This window comes from Patella vulgata, chromosome 1 (genome assembly GCF_932274485.2).
Source record: "Patella vulgata chromosome 1, xgPatVulg1.2, whole genome shotgun sequence".
Taxonomy (NCBI): domain Eukaryota; kingdom Metazoa; phylum Mollusca; class Gastropoda; family Patellidae; genus Patella; species Patella vulgata.
The window spans coordinates 81,436,150-81,457,178 of NC_065879.2; the positions used below are offsets into that span (position 1 = coordinate 81,436,150).

At 38.6% G+C, this 21,029-nt stretch overlaps 1 protein-coding gene and 1 long non-coding RNA gene across 2 annotated transcripts; one reads left to right on the forward strand and one right to left on the reverse strand.

Moving 5' to 3' along the window:
* Positions 1-1,310: 1,310 nt before the first annotated feature.
* LOC126824227 (uncharacterized) lies at positions 1,311-9,294 on the forward strand. Its single transcript, XM_050553419.2, has 7 exons — positions 1,311-1,628; positions 2,369-2,803; positions 3,435-3,794; positions 4,746-5,150; positions 5,812-6,069; positions 6,643-7,062; positions 7,944-9,294. Exons 1-7 carry the CDS (start codon positions 1,316-1,318, stop codon positions 8,081-8,083), a joined length of 2,331 nt encoding a protein of 776 aa, XP_050409376.1. The 5' UTR covers positions 1,311-1,315; the 3' UTR covers positions 8,084-9,294.
* A 1,439-nt stretch (positions 9,295-10,733) lies between these two features.
* On the reverse strand, positions 10,734-13,251 carry LOC126825150 (uncharacterized). Its single transcript, XR_007681812.2, has 3 exons — positions 13,132-13,251; positions 11,864-11,918; positions 10,734-10,804 (listed from the first exon to the last, which is right to left on the reverse strand). It is a non-coding gene; the product is annotated as an uncharacterized LOC126825150 (long non-coding RNA).
* Between the last annotated feature and the right edge of the window lie 7,778 nt (positions 13,252-21,029).

The following is a 21,029-nucleotide window of genomic DNA, read 5'->3' on the forward strand; positions in this document are numbered from 1 at the left end:
ATACGTCTGCAATTGGTTCTAACTAGGTCAAACGTCCTTTTCTCGTCCTTATTGCGTTCGAACGCTCTCCTATTGCGTGTGCAATCCCGTCCTGGCTCGGGGGCTATAAAAACCCATCGAGTTCTTGCCATTCGTTTTCCGGTTTAACGCTTCGAGCCGTGGTGGTCAAGCTGCCATTACACCAAACTAGTTCTCACTACGTTCTGGAAAATGTTGGTAAACGGGCTCAAACTGTATGCGAGCGGAGTCAACGTAGTAGCAACAGTTTACGGTATGTTTAAAAGACTCTGTGTACGAGCTCGAGCTGACAGAGTGCTCTAGAACTTTGAACCATTATCAAAATTCTGCCCGCCCTGCAATTAGACGGAGGGGCAACGTTCTTAAAACGACATGGACGTACTTGGAACGGAATTGCCGTACTATGAATGGAATGACACCGTACTTCGATCCTCCTTGGGACGTGTTACAACGTGACGTGGTCAATAGCAATACTTTATTTATTTTATTTTATTTCTTGTGGGTAGGTGATTGTTTTAAAATGTTTTTCTTATTGTATATCATATATTTTTACTAGTATTAAATTTGTAGGGTTGTGGTACTAATTCATTTTATGGAGGATAAAATCATTGCTATTTAGACCTTTTTGCATAATTTAAAAACCTATAATTTATACTTAATTACTTTTTAATGTTAATGCGTGCAAGTATAAAACTTTTGCATAATTTAAAAACCCATAATTTATACTTAATTACTTTTTAATGTTAATGCGCGCAAGTATAAAACTTTTCATATTTGAGTTTATTATTGGGGTGTTCATTTATTTATTTCTATAATTTAATGTGGATGGAGCCATCGTCTAAGCATTCTTTTAGTTCTGAATGGTTGTAGATCTGGACATCAGACTGGCTTCCACACCCACCAATATCTATCCACATGAATTTGTAATCTGCATTTACCAAGGCCATTAACACTATTGGGCAGAAACCTTTGTGGTACATGGTTCCAGTCTTCGGAGGCTGTCAGGGCTATATGTTTCCCATCCAGGGCACCACAGGCATGTGGGACATTCCATGTGTCTCTGTCAGTAGATAGGATGGTTATCTTCTCATTAGTTATGAAGTTTGTATTACCAGGAATAACAATGAATCAGTTCGTTTTAACATTTTATATATCAAGGACTGGTTACACAAGATACAAGTATATATTACAATCAAGTCATTCTCTCAATCCCATTCATCCAGACTTACTATATAGTTGCAATGTATATCATGCCCATAATGAAACCTATTTTTTATTTTGTTTGTAGTTAATAGAAATGGCTGAAGGTGGAAGACACGTGCCTACTCGAGGTTGTCTACCAGAATCCGACATTATTCAGACAAACTTTGTATTCTTAAAGAATGCCCTGTCTAGCAAACCAATTGATTTGCTGGATGCTTTGTTCTCCAAAAAGGTCTTTGATTCTGACGACGTAGAAAAAATCCACAAAAAAGAACCACAAGGTAGTAAGGCTATAGCCGGTGAAATACTTCAAGTTCTAATGGGGTGTGGCCCAGGAGCTTACGGAAAGTTTAAGGATTGTCTTAGAGAAACTAATTTCAAACAGGCACTTCAGAGAATTGAACCCGGTAAGTGTGAAATTCACGTACGTTTCCATTCCAGTGGGACAAGGAGTAGGGTCGAGTGTACAACCTCGTGGGTTGCCCCCACCCTCACTGCTAAAGACCACAGGCGCAAGAGAATTATTGAAATAAAATCGAACCATATGTTAGTCCAGAAATGACCTAGTTAGTATTGGGTGGACATTAAACTCTCCCGTTGTCCTATATTGTATAACTCAGAATTTTGGTTCCGCTCGGCAGTTGGTATACATACATGTCGATGAGTTGGCCTACATTCTTCAAATAAACTGAACTACATGTACCTTAGATAACAAACTTCATCTCTCAACCTTCCGTGTTTCGAGATAAGAGATGGTGCTATATAGTTCCACGTAGCAAAGCCTAACGCGAATCACATCGGGGCTCAGTAAGCAAAATTGACAATATTTTTCTTTAAAAAAAAACGCTTTATTAATTTAAACCCGAATATTTGGAGTTAGGCGATAGTGGTGCCACTACATTGGTCTCTGTAAGTTTAATTAGTCGTCATAGTATAAATTTATCCTATTTTTAAGATGTTACATGTATTAATAAAGAAATTGAGTTTGCCACTTGGAACTAAAGGCACCCAATCGTAGCTAAAAACAAGCACATCAGTATATCTCAACGTTTTTAGCTATGTTCTCGTAGCTACATGTACCTATCACACTGTTTTACAAGATATTTGAAATTCTCTCTTGAACACAATTTATAAATATACATTTTAGGTACAACTACCAGCTTGCCCAGTACACAAAAGAAACCTGAACGTGTATGTTTTAAACTCCAAAATGGTTTAAAAGTAAATATTTGTGATGGTGATTTATTAGACGCACATGCTAATGTCTTGGTGTGCAGTAATTATGGACGTGATGAAGCAGAGGGTGAAATAGCTAAACGAATAAAAGAGGGTGGTGGTAGGGGTTATGCAATCTCTTTGGCCGAACTGTACAGAAAGGAAAAGAGATTAAGTGATTGGAAAGTGTATCAAACATGGGCTGGGGATTTAAACTTTAAATGTGTATATCAAGCCAAGATCCCACCCTACATTTCTGACGGTATTACAGCTTGGTTATCCAATCTTAAAAAGTTGTATTCAAGGATTTTACAGAAGGCCAGTAAAGAAAAATATGTTAGCATAACCCTGCCTGTGCTTGGTGCAGGTAAGTTAAAGTAATTTAGGAACGGGGAGGTTTGTAATAAAGATACCTGCTTTAACGTAACTGGTCGAGATATTCCACCTTTTTGTAAAAAATGGTACACATTCTATTCAAATCATTCTATTAAAGATACATTATGGTAGATTCGATAACGAGTTGGCAGTTCTCACTATAATAATTAAAAACTAGATAATGTAAAGGCAATTTGCTGAAAATTTCATTCAAATTCATCCACTATGAACCGAGAACTAAGCGATTGAAATTTCCGCCTAGCCTCGATCATCATTACTAAAGTCAGTACGATAAACAGCATAGTCTCGATTATCCATTTAATCGTTAAATCGTGAAGGAAAGTTATGCAGTAAATCGGCTCATAATCCACTAAAAATCACAGGCTAGCGATGCCATCTAGAATTGATTATGGTTATGGTCTGGATAGGTTAATTAATGTCTAATTAATAATTTAGATAACATTTCCGGCCTAAAGAAAGACCTACAATAGACAGATTTAGCTCTTGCATAATGTATGTTTAAATAACTGGTCATCCAGTGAATATGGAATTTAATTTAGTTATAATCGTTTTATTAGATGTATTCTTTAATCAATTGTAAACAAAGTTTGTCCAAATTATAGATTTTACAGGTGGATCAACAGAACTGTGTATCGAGGAGACTATTAATGCTCTAAGTGAACACAACCGGGAATATCTGAGGCAAGTTAATATTGTGTCAAATGACAATTCATCCTTGCAAAAACTGCGAAAAGATTTAAAATCCATTGCTTCGAAATCAACTTCAACGACCACAGAAAATGGTATAGATGTGGAAGATATTATGGAAAATATTGGAGACTTCTTTACAGATATCTACTACAATGTTACCGATTTCTTTGATTCGGACGCAGTTCAAAACGGCGTGGGCAAACTTAAAAACGTTGTAAAAAAGATACCAAGACTAAAGATCAAAAACAGTCCAAAACATGACAATGATTTGGGTAAGACCATGTCTTCGAATCAGTTTTCTCCGAGTTCCTAGCAATACTAGGTTAAATAGATAACAAATTAATTCAATGATCATCACTATTAACAAAAAGATCTAACAGTCTGATTAATGTAAATTCCCTAACGATTAACTTTTAAACACGTGTGGGAGACACGCCTACTATTTGTCGATCACCCGAATACAACAATTTATTATAAGAGCCTTATATACTCAGCCAAATTAAAAACTTGACACTCGGGATTTTTGGGACTAGATTTTTAATATTTGGTTTAAGGCAACTATTTTAGTGTTATGTTGTGCACAGACGACCTTGATATCAACAGAAAGCAAGAATACGTCTCGCCGAAAGTCCTTGACATTGATAACGTTCGTGATGTCACAGTACCCCCCAAAATGAAATTCACAGACTTGGAGAACAATCGGAATAAAGTGTTTAGTAACGGTTGTGGCCTCCTCTAGCGTCTCGTACTGCCACACAACGTCTTCTCATGGATCTCAGAACATTAGTAAACACTACCCGAGGAAGACGTCGCCACTGCTTAGCAAGAGCATGTTGAAGGTCCTGCAAAGTCAGTGGTGGATTCACTTGCTGACGAACACGTCGACCCAGTTCGTCCCAGATGTGTTCAATAGGATTAAGGTCGGGGCTAAGCGACGGCCAATCATCTTTATATGCTCAAAAGTCACGTGATCCACGTGACTTTACAATTTTATGAAATTAAAGGCTTCTTACTACTTACTATCGTTAGAAACACTTTAAAATTTATTTGACTTACCAGAAAAAAAAAATTGTTGAAATTCATCAGTGTCAAGTTTTTAATTTGGCCGAGTATACAATTACAAAATTACATAATTTACGCTAACAGTACGTCTAGATTACAGTTAACGATACATTCCTGCTCGTGCCCCTCTCCCACTCATTAAACTATTTCTTCAATTTTAGAAAACGAACAATGCACCACGGTCCAATATGAATTACAAAATGGCGTCGTAGTTTTTGTTTACAAGGAAGACGTGGTTGAAATTGATGCTGACATACTTGTCTGTTATATGTATGGAACACCTGCATGTGAAGGACAGATTGGTAGAAGTCTTCGGGACAAAGGCGGAGAGAAATATGTAGATTCTTTGGACAAGTTACTCAAAAGGGCAGGCGGTCTTTCAAAATGGCGGATGTATCCCGTGGATTCCGGAGATCTCCAATTCAGAGAAGTATATCAGGCGATAATTTCCTCGAATCATGTCATGAATGATTGGTTGGCGAATCTTCAAGATCTTTATCAGTTCATACTGTCTACAGCTGATGAGAAGGGATACAAATCCATAACATTCCCTGTTGCAAATACAGGTATTGATATCTGTACTATTAAACAATACACTTGTTATATATTACTTTCTGTGATATAATTTAGCCTGTCTCGTAATATTCACCATATGTTTGGCGCAATATATCCCGGTTGGAGCTGACGTGCCATAAAACCACATTTCATTTGTTATATTACAATGTGTTAGTCAGTTTGGTTGGCCCATTTGATAACAGACAATAGAATCCATGTCGAAACGTCGCTCAGTAATACATACTCATTTTAGTCTAGAGTATCGCTACCTTTCTTTACCCTCTTTGGCTTACCGTTTTGTTGACCATGTTGAATTATGGTTATAGCTAATAGGACACAGGGCACCATTAAAAGCCAACATCTATAATCATTTTTATTTTAGTTTTTTTCTCTGCCTTTTCCAAGGCGATTTTACTTTTTGGGATGAAATCGAAAAAAAAGGGTTTGAAAGTACATTTTCTGTTAGTTTTTTGTGAAGATGCAGGATTTTGAGTTGGGGGTAGCAGGATTAAGTGATTGGTTACATTGATGAAATGGAGGACGGACAGTGTGTGTCGTGCATGCAATCACTCGCTTGCAGATGACTTTTTAGATCGGATTTGTGGTTAATTCACTTTAAATCCGCTGATTCTATTAAGACATTACATTTTACACAAATCTAAATTATTTCAGATGTGATTGACAAAAGTATTGAAGGTCTGGTTAACTCTATACAGAATTATACAGTATCGAGTATCCGTAAGGTCAATATCGTCACCAATAACTCTACGACCATCACAAAATTAGGGAAATATTTAATGTGGGAATGTGTCACTACCAGAAGTTCCGATGACCAAGATTTAACAGATGATACGGAGATGGACGAAATAATAGATATTGATGTGTATAAAACAAAAGATGGACAGGAGAATGAAACTGAAGACATTGAAGGTAAATATGGTGGATTTCTGTTGACTTATCATACTGAATTATAATTTACCCAAAATGGGCAGTAATTTATGCGCTAGATCTAGGATTTCCAACACACTCAGAAAGCATACACATTTGTTCCGACAATAATAGCAGTTTTATGATGGGCAATATTACAATCACTCACGGTAAATACCATCGTCTTGATCGAGCTAACTCTTACGAATAATCCTAATGAATATTTGGAATTTAAAAAAATAGAAAAGTAAATCAGGAAAGAAATTATGGCATAAATTTAAATGGGCTGCTTGCCAGTCTCTTGAACATATAGTCTCAAATGTGATATCCTGGTTGTCCATCACCACGTATGATCTAACGCGTGCGCTTTTGGTCTAGTATGATTACGCGTGGTTTATTCATAATTCCAATTTCCAAAACATCCTCATTCTCAACTCCTCTTTTCCAACCTTTGCAGCACCTGCTCAAACACCTATCACCACATGTACCACGTGACACAAGCAGCAGACGACACACTTCATAACGTTAAACGCAGAAATAATATCTTGTCTATCTAGATTTTTTATTCTATTTTAGACTCCAACATCTCTACCATGGCACACTCGTCACATAAATTATCCAATGGTTTAGTTGTACACTTACGCCAAGATGACGTCGTTGATATTCATTCTGACGTCATAATCACTAGTAATTATGGGAAAGCAGAAGACGAAGGGGTTATTGCTAAACGACTCCGAAAGAAAGGTGGCGTTGAATACGTTAACTCATTGAAGAGCTTAGTTCAAGATATCGATGGTTTTGAGGACTGGCATATTTATTCTAGCAAGCCTGGAGATCTACAATTCAGTGAAGTATATCAAGCGATAATTCCCCCGAATCCTTCAGCTGATGTCATGGATGATTGGTTATCCAATCTACGAGGACTTTACAGTCAGATACTGACCACAGCTGATGCACAGGGATATACATCTATAACATTACCGGTTCTAGGTTCAGGTAGGTCTAATCTCAGTTCTTTACTGGCATATAAAATGGTTGACCAATCGGGATCTTATTTGTTAATTAAATACGCCCACTCTCCAGACAACAAATTCCTGAATCCATACTTTGGTGTCGCCTCTTGTCTATATTTGCTCTCTCAGAGGGTCTGGGCCAATTGTCTACTTTTGACACAGTTTTAATGGATAATCAACCACATAAAAAAAACTGTGAAACGTAACTTTTTAGCCAAAATCAAGAAGGAGTTGCACCCCATTCCGAAATAAATCCAATAATTCATGCATTATTACACAAACATGAATCATAACGATGAATTAGGATTAATAAAAACCAACGATATGATCCCTGAAAAATTCAACTTTACAAATTTTTAAATTTAGGAGTGTTGGATATTGAAAAGCCAATGCAAACATTCCTGCAATAGCAGACCAAGTAAGCGCCCCCCCCCCCTCTCCAGTGAGACAAAGTAGCGCCCATAAGCGTGGCGTAGTACCTAGTGAGTGTGTCGTGGGACGATATACTGTACAAATGTTCTGTCAACTCTCACAAAACAGGTTGAATTGACAGGAAGGTTTCGAGATTCTGTCCCATTTCTGATCAGTGATGGCGCCCTAAATTTGGAAATCCCTCCCCCCCCCCCCCCCAACTCATTCAGTTTCCAGATCCGCTACTGCGCAATGGCAATTCATAAATTATTTTCATGGGCGTCGATATATTGTTTTAGCGTTATTTGACTCCCAGTATGACGCTCTCTGGCAAACAAAAAGTGGATTTCGTTCATGACCACACAAAAGACCGGATAATCTACCCATACAGACTAATCTTTGTGGAATATTTGTCTGTATGGTAGGGACTGATATTTTGTTCACTTATTTCAGGCGACAACGGGGCGGCACCCGTGAAGTGTACTGAAGTTCTTAAAAGTGTTTTAGAAGAATATGTTGTTGACAATTTACTGGATGTCTATATTGTAACCAAAGATGACTTTATATTCACCCTCTTGATGACATCTTGGTAAAAACAGACTTGAAAATATTTGTCATGGTTATTGCGATTTTTATGCCATGGGGACTCGTATCGTGTGTTTGCATCCGTTAATAGAAAATACATGCGTAATCGCAGGATCCGTCCATAGACGCTCTTCGAAAAGGGCCTTAGGCTCCACCAATACAAATGCGATCGCGGTTAGGTTTAAATATTGAGGCCACCTGCAGATTTCGTCATGGTCACGAGAGGTAAACAGTGCTAGCGCTAACCCTTACTCTAACCCACAATCGCGTGCCCTAAGGGAAAACGATGGGAGGATATTTACCTGTCGAAATTATGTTCTGTTATTTAATTGGTCAATGCAGATGTAACTAAAACAGAAGAACGAACGCCAATGTTTCTAATACACTGGTTTGCGAAAACGACACATGCAATTAATGCGGTTAATTGTAGTTGTGGAAATTTCTAATGAATGGTCTACAATTTATATTTTTTTTTATATTTAGTAATGACACGTTTGACAAAATATAAAGAATAGCCTAAAATTTATATTTTTTTTATATTTAGTAATGACACGTTTAACGAACTATAAATGATGAACAATGTCTAAAACATCAATTATTTGCGATCATTCTTAGATGTTTAGTTCTTGTGCCTTGTTTTATTTCCTTTAGCATTTCTGTTTTTGTTGGTTTATATTTCTTATTTTTGTTAGTTAATTTTTTTTATTTTTGTTAGTTAATTTTTTTTATTTTTGTTAGTCCATATTTCTATTTTTGTTTATATTTTTTTTTTATCTATCGGAGTTCTGATATCATTTCAGCTACATGTCGTATGCGCTTTGATTTTGATATTTAAATGGCATAAATAAAAGGATTAAAATAATGGCCTATAAACTTATGTAAATAAAATGAAATGAGGTTTAACGCCCTACGGTTCTGCCCCGACTGGGCTTTTCCGGCGTGGTTCCCCCTTCTCAGTGATGCAAGACGGAGGGTCTGACAAGGACAGCTGTCTAGTCGTTCGGTTATATTGGAATGCACGTAAAAGATCCCCTGACAGTTGGAATTCGATATAAGGGTAGGCGATAGTGCCACTGCCCGGGCTAAATTTCCCTCATAGCACACTGTCTGGCGTATGCCTGTCTTCATTAGCCCAGTATAGGAGCAGAACAGTAGTACTTTAAACCCCATTTCATTTCATTTCATTTCTGATATTATACGGAAAGGGAATTTCAAAGATTTGTCACCATTTAATTTCGATACACCATAAACCGGGTCATTGTTGGATTAACGAATGGTTTATCTTTATTTCAATTATTTTCTGTGCGCACGTTTCTTTAGCTGTGGGGAGGGGTCCCGGAGAAGACAGATCATTGGTATTAGGCAGGTTACCCTATTCCTTTATCATTGGGGAGGAAATCTGAGGAGAAAACCCCCCTGGCATTAGACTGGCCACTCTACTCCTATAGCACTGGTATTAGGCGGGCTCCCCTACTTCTTTTCACCTATAAATATTGGATTGAAACCAGCACCCTGTCATCGACGACGAACCCTATGATATGAAGCAGATACATTAGACAACTAATAACATACTTCTCCCCCCTCCCCTCCCCTCCCCTCCCCTCTGAACCATAAACAAATAATTCCCTTTCTACAGTAATTACACAGCACAGATGATTGACACTTTTTAACACCGGAATTCATCAGCAGCCATAGTTGTCTATGCATGCATCTCTCTCACGACGGAGCCACGGTGGCTAAGTGAGTGAAACGATTGCTCGCTAGTCTGGAGGTCGCGAGTTCGCTCCCCGTGTTGCCCGTGAATGTTCTTTGGGATTTTCCGGCGTGGTTTCCCCTTGTCAGTGGTTCAGGGCAGCTGTCTAGTCGTCCGGAGGGGGCCAAACACGAGGTCCCGTGTACACAATGGTGTTCACGTAAAAGATCCCTTGGCAGTTGTAATTCGATATAAGAGTAGGCCGCAGCGCCGCCATGCGGACAAGGTTTCCCTCATAGCACACTACATGGCGTATACACGTCTTCGTTAGCCCAATTGGTAGGACGTTAAACCCCCACTTCATTTCATTTTTCTCTCTCAACACCCATATAGTACCTTAAAGTCAGCTTGCTCAAGAGGGATTTTGCCGACAAGGCTTAAGATATGTGAACAGAAACCTGTTCCTGTATTTTAGAATATGATTTTGCAATCTTTCCATTTACGGCCTTAAGACATGGAGTGGTTTAGTTTTTCCCTGAATTTAATATTAAAAAAAAACCATGGAGTTTGGTAGTGGATCAAAAGACCCAGCACTCATAGTTGTCTAAGACAGCCCCCCCCCCCCTCCCCCCTGCAAAAAGTTTTGCACCACCACCCCTCCCCCGTGAAAAAAATTCGACCATAATAAAAATAGATATACATTGTTTGTCAATTTTACACCACCCCTGAGAACACTTCCTGCCCCCTCGTTGCTCTGAGCTAGTTACGGCCCTGGTCTTAGAACATTGTTCGCGTTCAGGCGGCGAATTCTCAGATATATCCGTAACCGTTCCTTGATATATTGAGATACTGTTATTAATGTCTCTATTTAGTATGTACATATTTATATATTTATCATAAACAACTACACTGTCTATCTGAATAGTTTTATTTTCTGAAATAGGTTATCGTTTTTATAGATAATTGGCTACAAACTCAACTCCATTTGCGGCATTTTCCATTTTACTGCCTTCTCGATAATGGGCAATAACCACAGCTGAAATATAAATATCATCTTCAGTGAATAAAATTTTGAAAGTCTGCAAGAACTCATATTTCTTAACCCCTATCTGAATTCCCGTGATACGTCTAGTTTCGTTACTAGCTTGGGGATCACGGTGGCTAAGTGGGTAAGACGCTGGCTAGCTAGCCTGAAGGTCGGGTGTTCGATCCCTGCATTGGCCGAGAAAGTTCATTGGGATTTTCCGGTGTGGTTCCCCCTTGTTGGTGAAGCAGGGCAGAGGGCCTGACAAGGACATCTGTCTAGTCGTTCGGATGGGACGAAAAACCGAGGTCCCGTGTACACATTGGCGTGCACGTAAAATATCCCTTGGCATTTGGAATTCGATATAAGAGTAGGCGATAGTGCCGCTGCCCGGGCAAAATTTCCCTCATAGCACACTATAGGAACATAACAGTAGGACGTTAAACCCCATTTCATTTCATTTCATTTATTTTTTTGGTGATCATCCCATCCCCAACGACGCAGCCTGTACTCCCTTTTACCCCCGCCCCGCTCTCCAATAATTTTTAAACATATGTTTATCAGTTTGAAAATTCTCTCGGGGATACTGTAATTATTCTAGATCTTTGCCTTTTAAAACAACAAGATGCACTCAAACGTACAAACTGTGGGATTATCTATCAAAAACTTACTTGAAATCGTCTCCCAAAACATTTTAATACGAAGCACCCCCCCCCCCCCACACACACACACACACACACACACCACCACCATATTGATAGATATGACGTGATTAATTGAGAATCAATTGGGGTCATGTATACTGTCTGTTTACAATAAATATCGGCACCTAAGCAAAACCTAGATTATCCTCGGTCAACTTTCCGTCATTTAATCGCCTACTTGAAGTTTTATTTCCGCATTGTCCCCACAACCGTTCGCCATTAGATCAACAACACATTAGTAGCGCCATTTAAGGATACCACCCATTGTATTCTAGCAAGGTTGTCTCTACTTTCCATACCAAAGTAGCCATAAATTTATTGGATAAGTATTGTTACGGAAATGTATATTTAAAAAGAAATGATTTACCTCGCTTTGTACTCATCATTACAATGCCACCGTTTTTTGCCTTCCTAGCGAAAACCTAGAATGTAATAAACAGTAAAAATGTAATCTTTAAATCACCCTATAGAGATCATCTGGATCAAGTATTTGCTCATTTATCTGAACATATGAACCTAGTTTGTAAAGATAAATCTAGAATTTTTATTTATCAAAGCATCTATATTATAAAGTACTGTCTATTGTAAATTCCATTGCTTAGAACGATTCATCAACTCAGTTCATTAATGAGATTCTAAACACAAACGAATCTTATTCTAGAACTAACTCTGTTGGTCAATCATTCGTGTCCGTTGTTCAAATTTCATTGTATTCTATATCAAACCTTACTAGCTACTGCTGCTAGATATAACATGTAGTAACAAGTATACAATATGTACATGCTTATAATATGGAGATACAACACAGAATATATATATATACTTGTAATAAGAAATATAGAGCGGAGGGATTTTTTAGGATAATATATTTGGAGTACATTTGAGGTAAAGGAAAAGTATTTTCATGAAAAGATTCAAGTTATTTAAAGTTTTATTTAAAGAGTACCGTAACGAATTCTATAGTTTGGGTCCTTTAAAACGTATACTGCTTTTAACTATATTAATGGTTGGCTTGAGAATAGTAAGTTTATTGTTAAGATGATTATAAGGAGTTTGATAATAAGGTAAGAGGTCAAATAAGTAATTAAAGACAACATCGTCTTGTATGTGCAATGAATGCTCCCCCGGTTTTATACCCGTTGCTAGGTACCGCGTCATCACGTAACACAAACATGACTTCTTTATAGTAGGGTTATACGCGGGTTAAAACAATGTTTTGAGTAGGATTTGAAGGAAAATTTTGATAGATTAATTAGTTTGCTTTTTAGTCCAAATATATCAATATCATCACACCACCCGGTTTGTACACGGAAAGGTGAGAGAAAGAGAGAAATGGGGTTTAACGTCCACTCGACACAAACTAGGTCATTTCGGGACTAACATATGGTTCAATTTTATTTCCATAATTCGCTTGCGCGTAAGGGTCTTTAGCAGTGGGATGAAACCGGAGGACCCAGAGAAAACCCACGAGGCTGGACAGGCGACCCTACTCCTTGTCACGTACAACCGGGGATTCGAAACCACGCCAGTTGACTCAATGACAGACTTTATGATACAGCGCGCACGTGCTAACCATTCAGCCATCCAACCCCCCACACGGAAAGGTATCTTTAAGTATTTATTAATAATACTCACTTCATTGCCATTCAGTACTTTCGAAACCTGATAATTAACACCACTAACACTGACACCGGCCGTCTTAAGGGCGGCGAAATCTTTAGATTTAAAGGCACGCGCAATTGAATCCACTTCCGCCTGAGTCATTTTTAACGCCTGAAAAAAACATCAATAAGCTTTCTATCTTGACAAATACGTACAGTCTAGTTTACATATTACATACAAGGCGACAATTCAAGACAAAAATACACAAAAATGATTTTAATTTCCAGGCTACAATGTGTAAATTAAGACCTAATATTATGAGTATGGGTTTATGAAGTACATGGGGGGATCACGATGGGTAAGTGGGTAAGACGCTGGCTCGCTAGTCTGGAGGTCGAGAAAGTTCATCCAGATTTTCCGGCATGGTTCCCCCTTGTCAGTGATTCATGACGGAGGGCCTGACAAGGACAGCTGTCTAGTCGTTCGGATGGGACGAAAAACCGAGGTCCCGTGTACACATTTGCGTGTACGTTAAAGATCCCCTGACAGTTGGAATTCGATATAAGAGTAGGCCGTAGTGCCGCTGTCCGGGCACAATTTCCCTCATAGCAGTATAGGAGCAGAACAGTGGGACGTTAAACCCCATTTCATACGACATGATAATGAGTATTTTACATGGTATCACACATAATGCCTGATATTATGACACTACAATTGTTGTGTTGTTTTAGTAGGCGTTTCTGTATTTTTAATATTTAATTTGAAACCATTGTTGGAAAACTGTTCAAATCCGGTGAGAATTATAGAAAACTATTGGGTTTCTACTGTTGTGTAGTTTAAATGGTCTGTCTAGATTAGATAAAGAATGATGGGTTTATAGTGTTGAGTAATTAATTTGTCTTTTAATGACTCAACACCAGCTTTTGAGAAACTAAATAGTCATAAACCAAACAATGGCTTAAAACTATACATGAAATACAGAAACTACTGCTAAAACAACACAACTAAATGATACATAAGTTGTAGTGTGAATATCCCTTCGGTGGGGAGAGAGAGAGAGAGAGAGAGAGAGAGAGAGAGAAATGGAGTTTAACGTTCACTCGAAACAAACTAGGTCATTTCGGGACTAACATATGGTTTAATTTTATTTCAATAATTCGCTTGCGCGTAAGGGTCTTTTGCAGTGGGAGGAAACCGGAGGACACGGTTGGATGACCGAATGGTTAGCACGTGCGCGCTGTATCATAAGGCCTGTCATTGAGTCAACTGGCGTGGTTTCGAATCCCCGGTTGCACGTGACAATGAGTAGGGTCGTCTGTCCAACCTCGTGGATTTTCTCCGTGTCCTCCGGTTTCCTCCCACTACAAAAGACCCCTACGCGCAAGCGAATTATTAAAATAACATAAAACCATATGTTAGTCCCGAAATGACCTAGTTTGTGTCGAGTGGACGTTAAACCCCATCTCTCTCTCTCTCTCTCTCTCTCTCTCTCTCAAGAAATGTTATAAGCGATGAGATTTAATTAGATATATTACATCTGCTGCGCCCGATGATGTCCATCTGGTTCGATCTAGACCAATTATGGAAGCTGTATCTACATGTGCAGTACCACTGGAATCTTTAGACTGAGCAATGAGGTAATATATATACGGATCCCAATCGTTGCTAAAATATATAACGATTAACATCCTGTAATCTTCAACCTAATTATATGTTTTTTAAATTTGTTAATTAGAAGTAGGTTAAAGGGACAATAATACTCTTGCTGGCTTGACAGCTCCAGTAAATAAATATTAGCCTTATTCTAAGTATTAGATGTTTAAGTGTCCTACCTGTTGTGTAAATTATCCATTACATCCTATTTTACTTGTCCAGAGGGTTCGAAAATATTTTTAAATCCAAGTCACATTTGAAAAGGTTTACGTTAGGCTTTTCAAATCATTTATTTGAATTTTTCCAATTTTTTAAATTAGGCGTGTTAAGATGAAATTTGTATCATCAATTAATTGGAATATTGTAAAATAGTACAATTTGTTGACCAGAATAAATATTGGGACATATTATTCTGTTACAACAAGAGTGGTATTGAGCCTTTAACTACTACTTACACACGAAGACTCTAATGGCGCAATTATGCATTTTATCGCATCGACGCATCCACCCTTTTAGGCGTCGATGGTTAACATAACAATGGTCATTTTCTGCCATCATACTACCCAAGGTGTGATCAAGTCGGGTTAAGCTATATGTGATATTGTGATTTATTCTATATTTTCCAAGTTGAAATTGATTTTTTTATCTAAACTTACCAAAAGCACGAATTAACCAAACATAGAGCCAACAAGCTTGCCAACAGAGTCTTTACTTGAGCCATGCTGGAAATAATATAAATTAGAATGTTTAAATGTTTCTGTGAACGAGATCATGTCGGGGTTGGCATATATAAATATATATCTATTTCATAAGGGCTCGGATCACCTGGGCATCCCTCACAAAGTTCGGAAGACCGCCCTACTCGTTTTCAGATACACACATTGGAGTCCATCCTGTAACCTTGTTATGATACACAAATTGGAAATGAAACGAAATAAAATGGGGTTTAACGTCCTACTGCTCCTATACTGGGCTAATGAAGACGGGCATACGCCATACAGTGTGCTATGAGGGAAATTTTGCCCGGGCAGCGGCACTATCGCCTACTCTTATATCGAATTCCAACTGCCAAGGGATCTTTTACGGGACCTCGGTTTTTCGTCTCATCCGAAGGACTAGACAGCTGTCCTTGTCGGCCCCTCCGTTCTGCACCACTAACAAGGGGAAACCACGTCGGAAAATCAAGATGAACTTTCGCGGCTAATGCAGGGATCGAACACCCGACCTCCAGGCTAGCGAGACAGCGTCTTAACCACCTAGTCACCGTGGCTCCTAAGTTTAAGAAAAGGGATCGAACACCCGACCTCCAGACTAGCGAGACAGCGTCTTAACCACCTAACCACCGTGGCTCCTAAGTTTAAGAAAAATGCGCATAATATACTTACCTTTATTTTACAGATGATGAACACTCTAATGCTGATAGTCGCCAATAATACCCAAAGCTTATAAACATTACTTATATAGAGAATTTGAAGGCATCAAAGCACGAAATTAATTTATGACACAAAGAGGTGTTATTGATTTTCTATTATCATTTTAATAATGGTAATTTATGTTACAGTCGTTAAAAATATTTATGAGTCATTCCATGAGAAAACTATTCAAAAACGTGCAGAATCGGGAAAATCAGGGGTCGGCAGATCGAATTCATCTCGCGGGGACTCGCCCTGACTACTTCACAGCCAAAAGGGCCGATCTCAAAATTTCACGGTTATTGAGATACAGCCTCTGTGTGATTTTTGGCCAATTTCCCCTTTTTCAGGTCATTTTTGGTCAATTTTTAGTCGCGAGTCGAGTTTTTGGATGAAAATTGTGATGATTGGTGATGTGAGTGGCGGTCCAATGGTCCATATGTGCCCCAATTTGACGACTATAAAGTCGTGTAATACTATAGGGGTTATTTTAGTTCTATGAAAGGTGCTCTGTTTAATATATTACAGTGGTTAAACAAATGGGTGACAACGAGAAATGGGCTAAGTAGGTATTTTGCAATATTCAAATTTCTTACACAAACTCACATCATCAATTGCTGACAGTAAGGTACTATCGTCCAGTCATCCCGTGCACAGATGTGTCCAATTAAATAGAATAACGTTGACGTAAAACGGTGCCCATACGAAACAATTACCCAAAAATGGTAATTGCCCCGCCCTAATAGCTGATCGACGTATCTATACTTTTTATATAAGAATGAGCGGGGTTACATTTCCCTTCAGACATTAAAATTTACTTTTCTCAGAACAATCATCCCACATTCTCCTCTGCTGAGAGGCTGGGTAACAACCCGGCAAAACACAAGCTAGGGGATAGAGAACTTATTTTTAGCTTATATTTAATGTCATAGTTGTGTGTAGAAACCACACTAGTTGACTCAATGACAGACCTTATGATACAGCGCGCACGTGCTAACCATTCGGCATCCCACCCCCATGGATATTATAAAGATATAAAAAGATAGATAAACCAACAAAGTGTTCCAGAGTTAATTGATCACAGCGTAAATTCCTACCCAGAAGTGTCACAGGGCCCTGCTTTTCCCGAGGTCAACGGTAGTCACCCGGTAGATGTGCGAAAGTACAATATTGAGCAATATCAATTTCAAAGAGAAAGTAGAACAATATAGCCTACGTGGTCTTGGTCAGATAAACATAAACATGCCAAAGTTACGTCTTTCGTGTCGACGTGAAATAGATAGACTTGTTTGTTTCTTGTCGCTCTAGTCATAGATCCCACACAGGATAATCGAGAGTCTACTGGAACAATTGGAGAGAGAGAGAGAGAGAGAGAGAGAGATAGAGAGAGAGGGGGGTTTAACATCCACAAACTAGGTCATTTCGTGACTAACACATGGTTCAATTTTATTTCAATAATTCGCTTGCGCGTAGGGGGTTTTAGCAGTGGGAGGAAAATGGAGGACCCGGAGAAAACCCACGAGGCTGGACAGGCGACCCTACTCCTTGTCACGTACAACCGGGGAATCGAAACCCCGCCAGTTGTCTCAATGACAGACCGTAATGTTAATTTGTATGACCTCTGTTGACAATATTTGCGATTAAAATACGTGATAATACATCAACGGGGGTAATAAACAAATAAAATAAAATAAAATTAAACAACATCAAAGTATATTAACGGGGTAATCATCTATAAACAAATATAATGAAACAAAATTAAACTACATAAAAGTATATCAAAGAGGGTAATCATCTATAAACAAATAAAATGAAATAAAATTATTAAACTAACATCAAAGTATATAAACGGGGGTAATCATCTATAAACAAATATAACGAAGTAAAATTAAACTACATCAAAGTATATCAACGGATTAATCATCTATAAACAAATAAAATGAAATTTTTGTTTAAAGGGACTATCTCGATTTCAAAGAGTCTCAAAAATAAGTACGTATGAAATTTAAGCGCCAAAATATAGAGGAATGGTGTATTTACCTTCTCTCAAAATTCCAGCTCAAATTATTGAGCCGTTTGGACGTGAACGTCAAAACTGCTTATCCGGACACGTAACCCTTTTAAGATTTCGGGACAGTTTTTACGTTGGGTGACCTGATAATCGATTCCCGTTCCTTGAGAGGTCTATATAGTGAATGACCCATGTGCTCTACTTGATAACGAAAGGTAAATTTCACCTAAACATCATTTTTATAAAATAAAAGTCTGGTTTTATCCAGACATCGCATAATACAGCTTGGGACACCGGTCTCCATTTCCATATGAAGACTGACGGGTTTAAGTTGTTTGAAAACTTATCACAAATATTGAGTTAGTTGCTCGGCCCTTAGCTAGAGGATTTTAAGGGATTTTAACACAAAATTAAGCAGTTTTATTCTCCAATAAATATCGGGATTAGCCCTTTAACGTTCTGCTTTTCTGCTCCGACTGGCCTAATGAAGACTTGAAATGGTTCCACTACTGATGTCTTCCGTCTTGCTCCAGCCACAGTAGTGGACCGTCCTAAGGCCTTCCTTTGAGTCAATTGACTAAAAAAAAAGTTACTGGCCTATTACTCCCTAAATTTCCAATAACACTTACCCCAAACTGTACTGTGCATAGCTTAACATATAATAAACCAATTCCCATTGAAACCTTACCGTAAAATTATATAATTTAATTAAACCTAACTGCTATGCGAAATTTCTGTTCAGTTTAAAATGGCTGCCGAACCAGCATCGCGGGGTGTCATGTCACTCGAAAAACTGTTCGGTAAGATAAGATTATGATTTCAGTGTTCCACTTTTCACTATTTGTAACATAATTACTTATTTCCATGCAAACTGTGAAGATATGTGTTGAAAATTTTGCAATTGAACCTAATTTTACTTGCTCAAAGCCTCGAATAGTGTATCAATTGCAGCCGTAGATAAGAATTATCACGGCTAAAAATTGCAGCTAAATGAAGACGGACAGCGGCGCCAATTTTGAATTCCAACTATCAAGATCTGTTTTACCTGCACGCCAAGGTGTACTTGGACCCTCGGTTTTCGTCCCATCCGAAGGATTAGAGACTGTTCCTATCAAAACAAATGACAAAATCCAGAAAGTGGATGGCAATCACAATATTTGAGAGTTTAAAGTACAGACAGTGTAGTGGATCATCAGTTATTAAATTGTGACATCGTCTTTCACTTCTACCGTTGTGCCCCCCCCCCCCCATGACTAAATAAAACTACTACGATGCAGGTTCAACGATTAAAGGGGATCACGTGGCTAAATGGGTAGGACGCCGGCTCGCTAGCCTGGAGGTCGGGTGTTCGATCCCTGCATTGGCCGAGAAAGTCCATCCAGATTTTCCGGCGTGATTTCCCTTTGTCAGTGATGGGACAGCTGTCTAGTCGGACGAAAAACCGAGTTCCGTGCACGTAAAAGATCCCTTGGCATTGGAATTCGATATAAGAGTAGGCCGTAGCGCCACTGCCCGGGCAAAATTTCCCCCATAGCACACTGTATGGCGTATGCCCGTCTTCATTAGCCCAGTTTAGGAGCAGAACAGTAGGACGTTTAACCCCATTTCATTTCATTTCATTTCAACGATTAAACTTTTAATCTTTAGACCAAGGCGGGGGAGGGGGTGGCTGAATGGTTAGCACGTGCGCGCTGTATCATAAGGTTGTCATTGAGTCAATTGGCGTGATTTCGATTCCCCGGTTGTTCGTGACAAGGAGTAGGGTCGCCTGTCCAACCTCGTGGGTTTTCTCCGGGTTCTCCGGTTTCCTCCCCCTGCAAAAGACCCCTACGCGCAAGCGAATTATTGAAATAAATGGAACCATTATGTTAGTCCCGAAATGACCTAGTTTGTGTCGAGTGGACGTTAATCCCCATTTCTCTCTCTCTCACCTTTCAGACTTTCAATAAAAACCTTAAGGTGACACGAAATAAAGAGACATTAAGTTTAATGAATTACCTTTGACGAAATTTTAACTAAGATAAAATCCAAATTTTAGTAATTTGATTGGATAATATTAGACACCACGCCAGTTGACTCAATGACAGACTTTATGATACAGCGCGCACACGCTAACCATTCAGCCATCCAACCCCCCGCCTGAAAGGTAAATTCATTTCTATTCACCTGCCATATAATTTTGATCTGATCGTATACATTACTATCTGAGGGTAAAGGGTATTTTCAGCCCTTCTGTCTGTCAAGTTCAAAATAACCAGGTTGATTACATTGGACTGTATGTTAAATTGTTCTGTGGTGACAATCTGTCAAATGGCAAAATGTTACGTCTATAGATAACATCGGTTGACGCGATAAGTCAATTGTTCTTTTAACCCCCAAAACAGTAATAAAATTAAAGTCGATTATAGTTATACATTTTCTGCTACTACTAGTCAATTGAACTGAACCTGTCGTACGTAAACGACATAACATGGTGTCAGGGAAGTACCACGCGGCCTAGCTATTGATGGTCTTGTTCTGTCACTTTCTAGACTCTCTGAAGCTAAATTATCCCATGAATTGTTCTGCCTTTACTACCCACGTTCTGGCATATGTTAGTCCCGAAATGACCTAGTTTGTGTCGCAGTTCCACGGTTTAAACGAATTAATATTTCGAAATAATTACATAAGAGAGGAATCGTGCACTTAAGGGGTTCCGCAATGGGTTCCGTAATCTATTGATCATCTCTTTTGCCGTACATTGTTTTCAGGTTATTCAGGAAATAACTAAGAATTTTATATATTTAATGAATTATGTTAGTTTTTCATTATATTTTTTTTAACAGTCTGCACACCTGGCTGGTCGGGATCAATAT

Excerpts from the sequence above, each read along its gene's own strand:
- LOC126824227 (XM_050553419.2), top strand. The coding sequence starts at position 1,316 with ATGGCTGAAGGTGGAAGACACGTGCCTACTCGAGGTTGTCTACCAGAA. Across the intron at positions 2,804-3,434 it reads CCTGCCTGTGCTTGGTGCAG|ATTTTACAGGTGGATCAACA; the intron begins GTAAGTTAAAGT and ends TCCAAATTATAG. Across the intron at positions 6,070-6,642 it reads TGAAACTGAAGACATTGAAG|ACTCCAACATCTCTACCATG; the intron begins GTAAATATGGTG and ends ATTCTATTTTAG.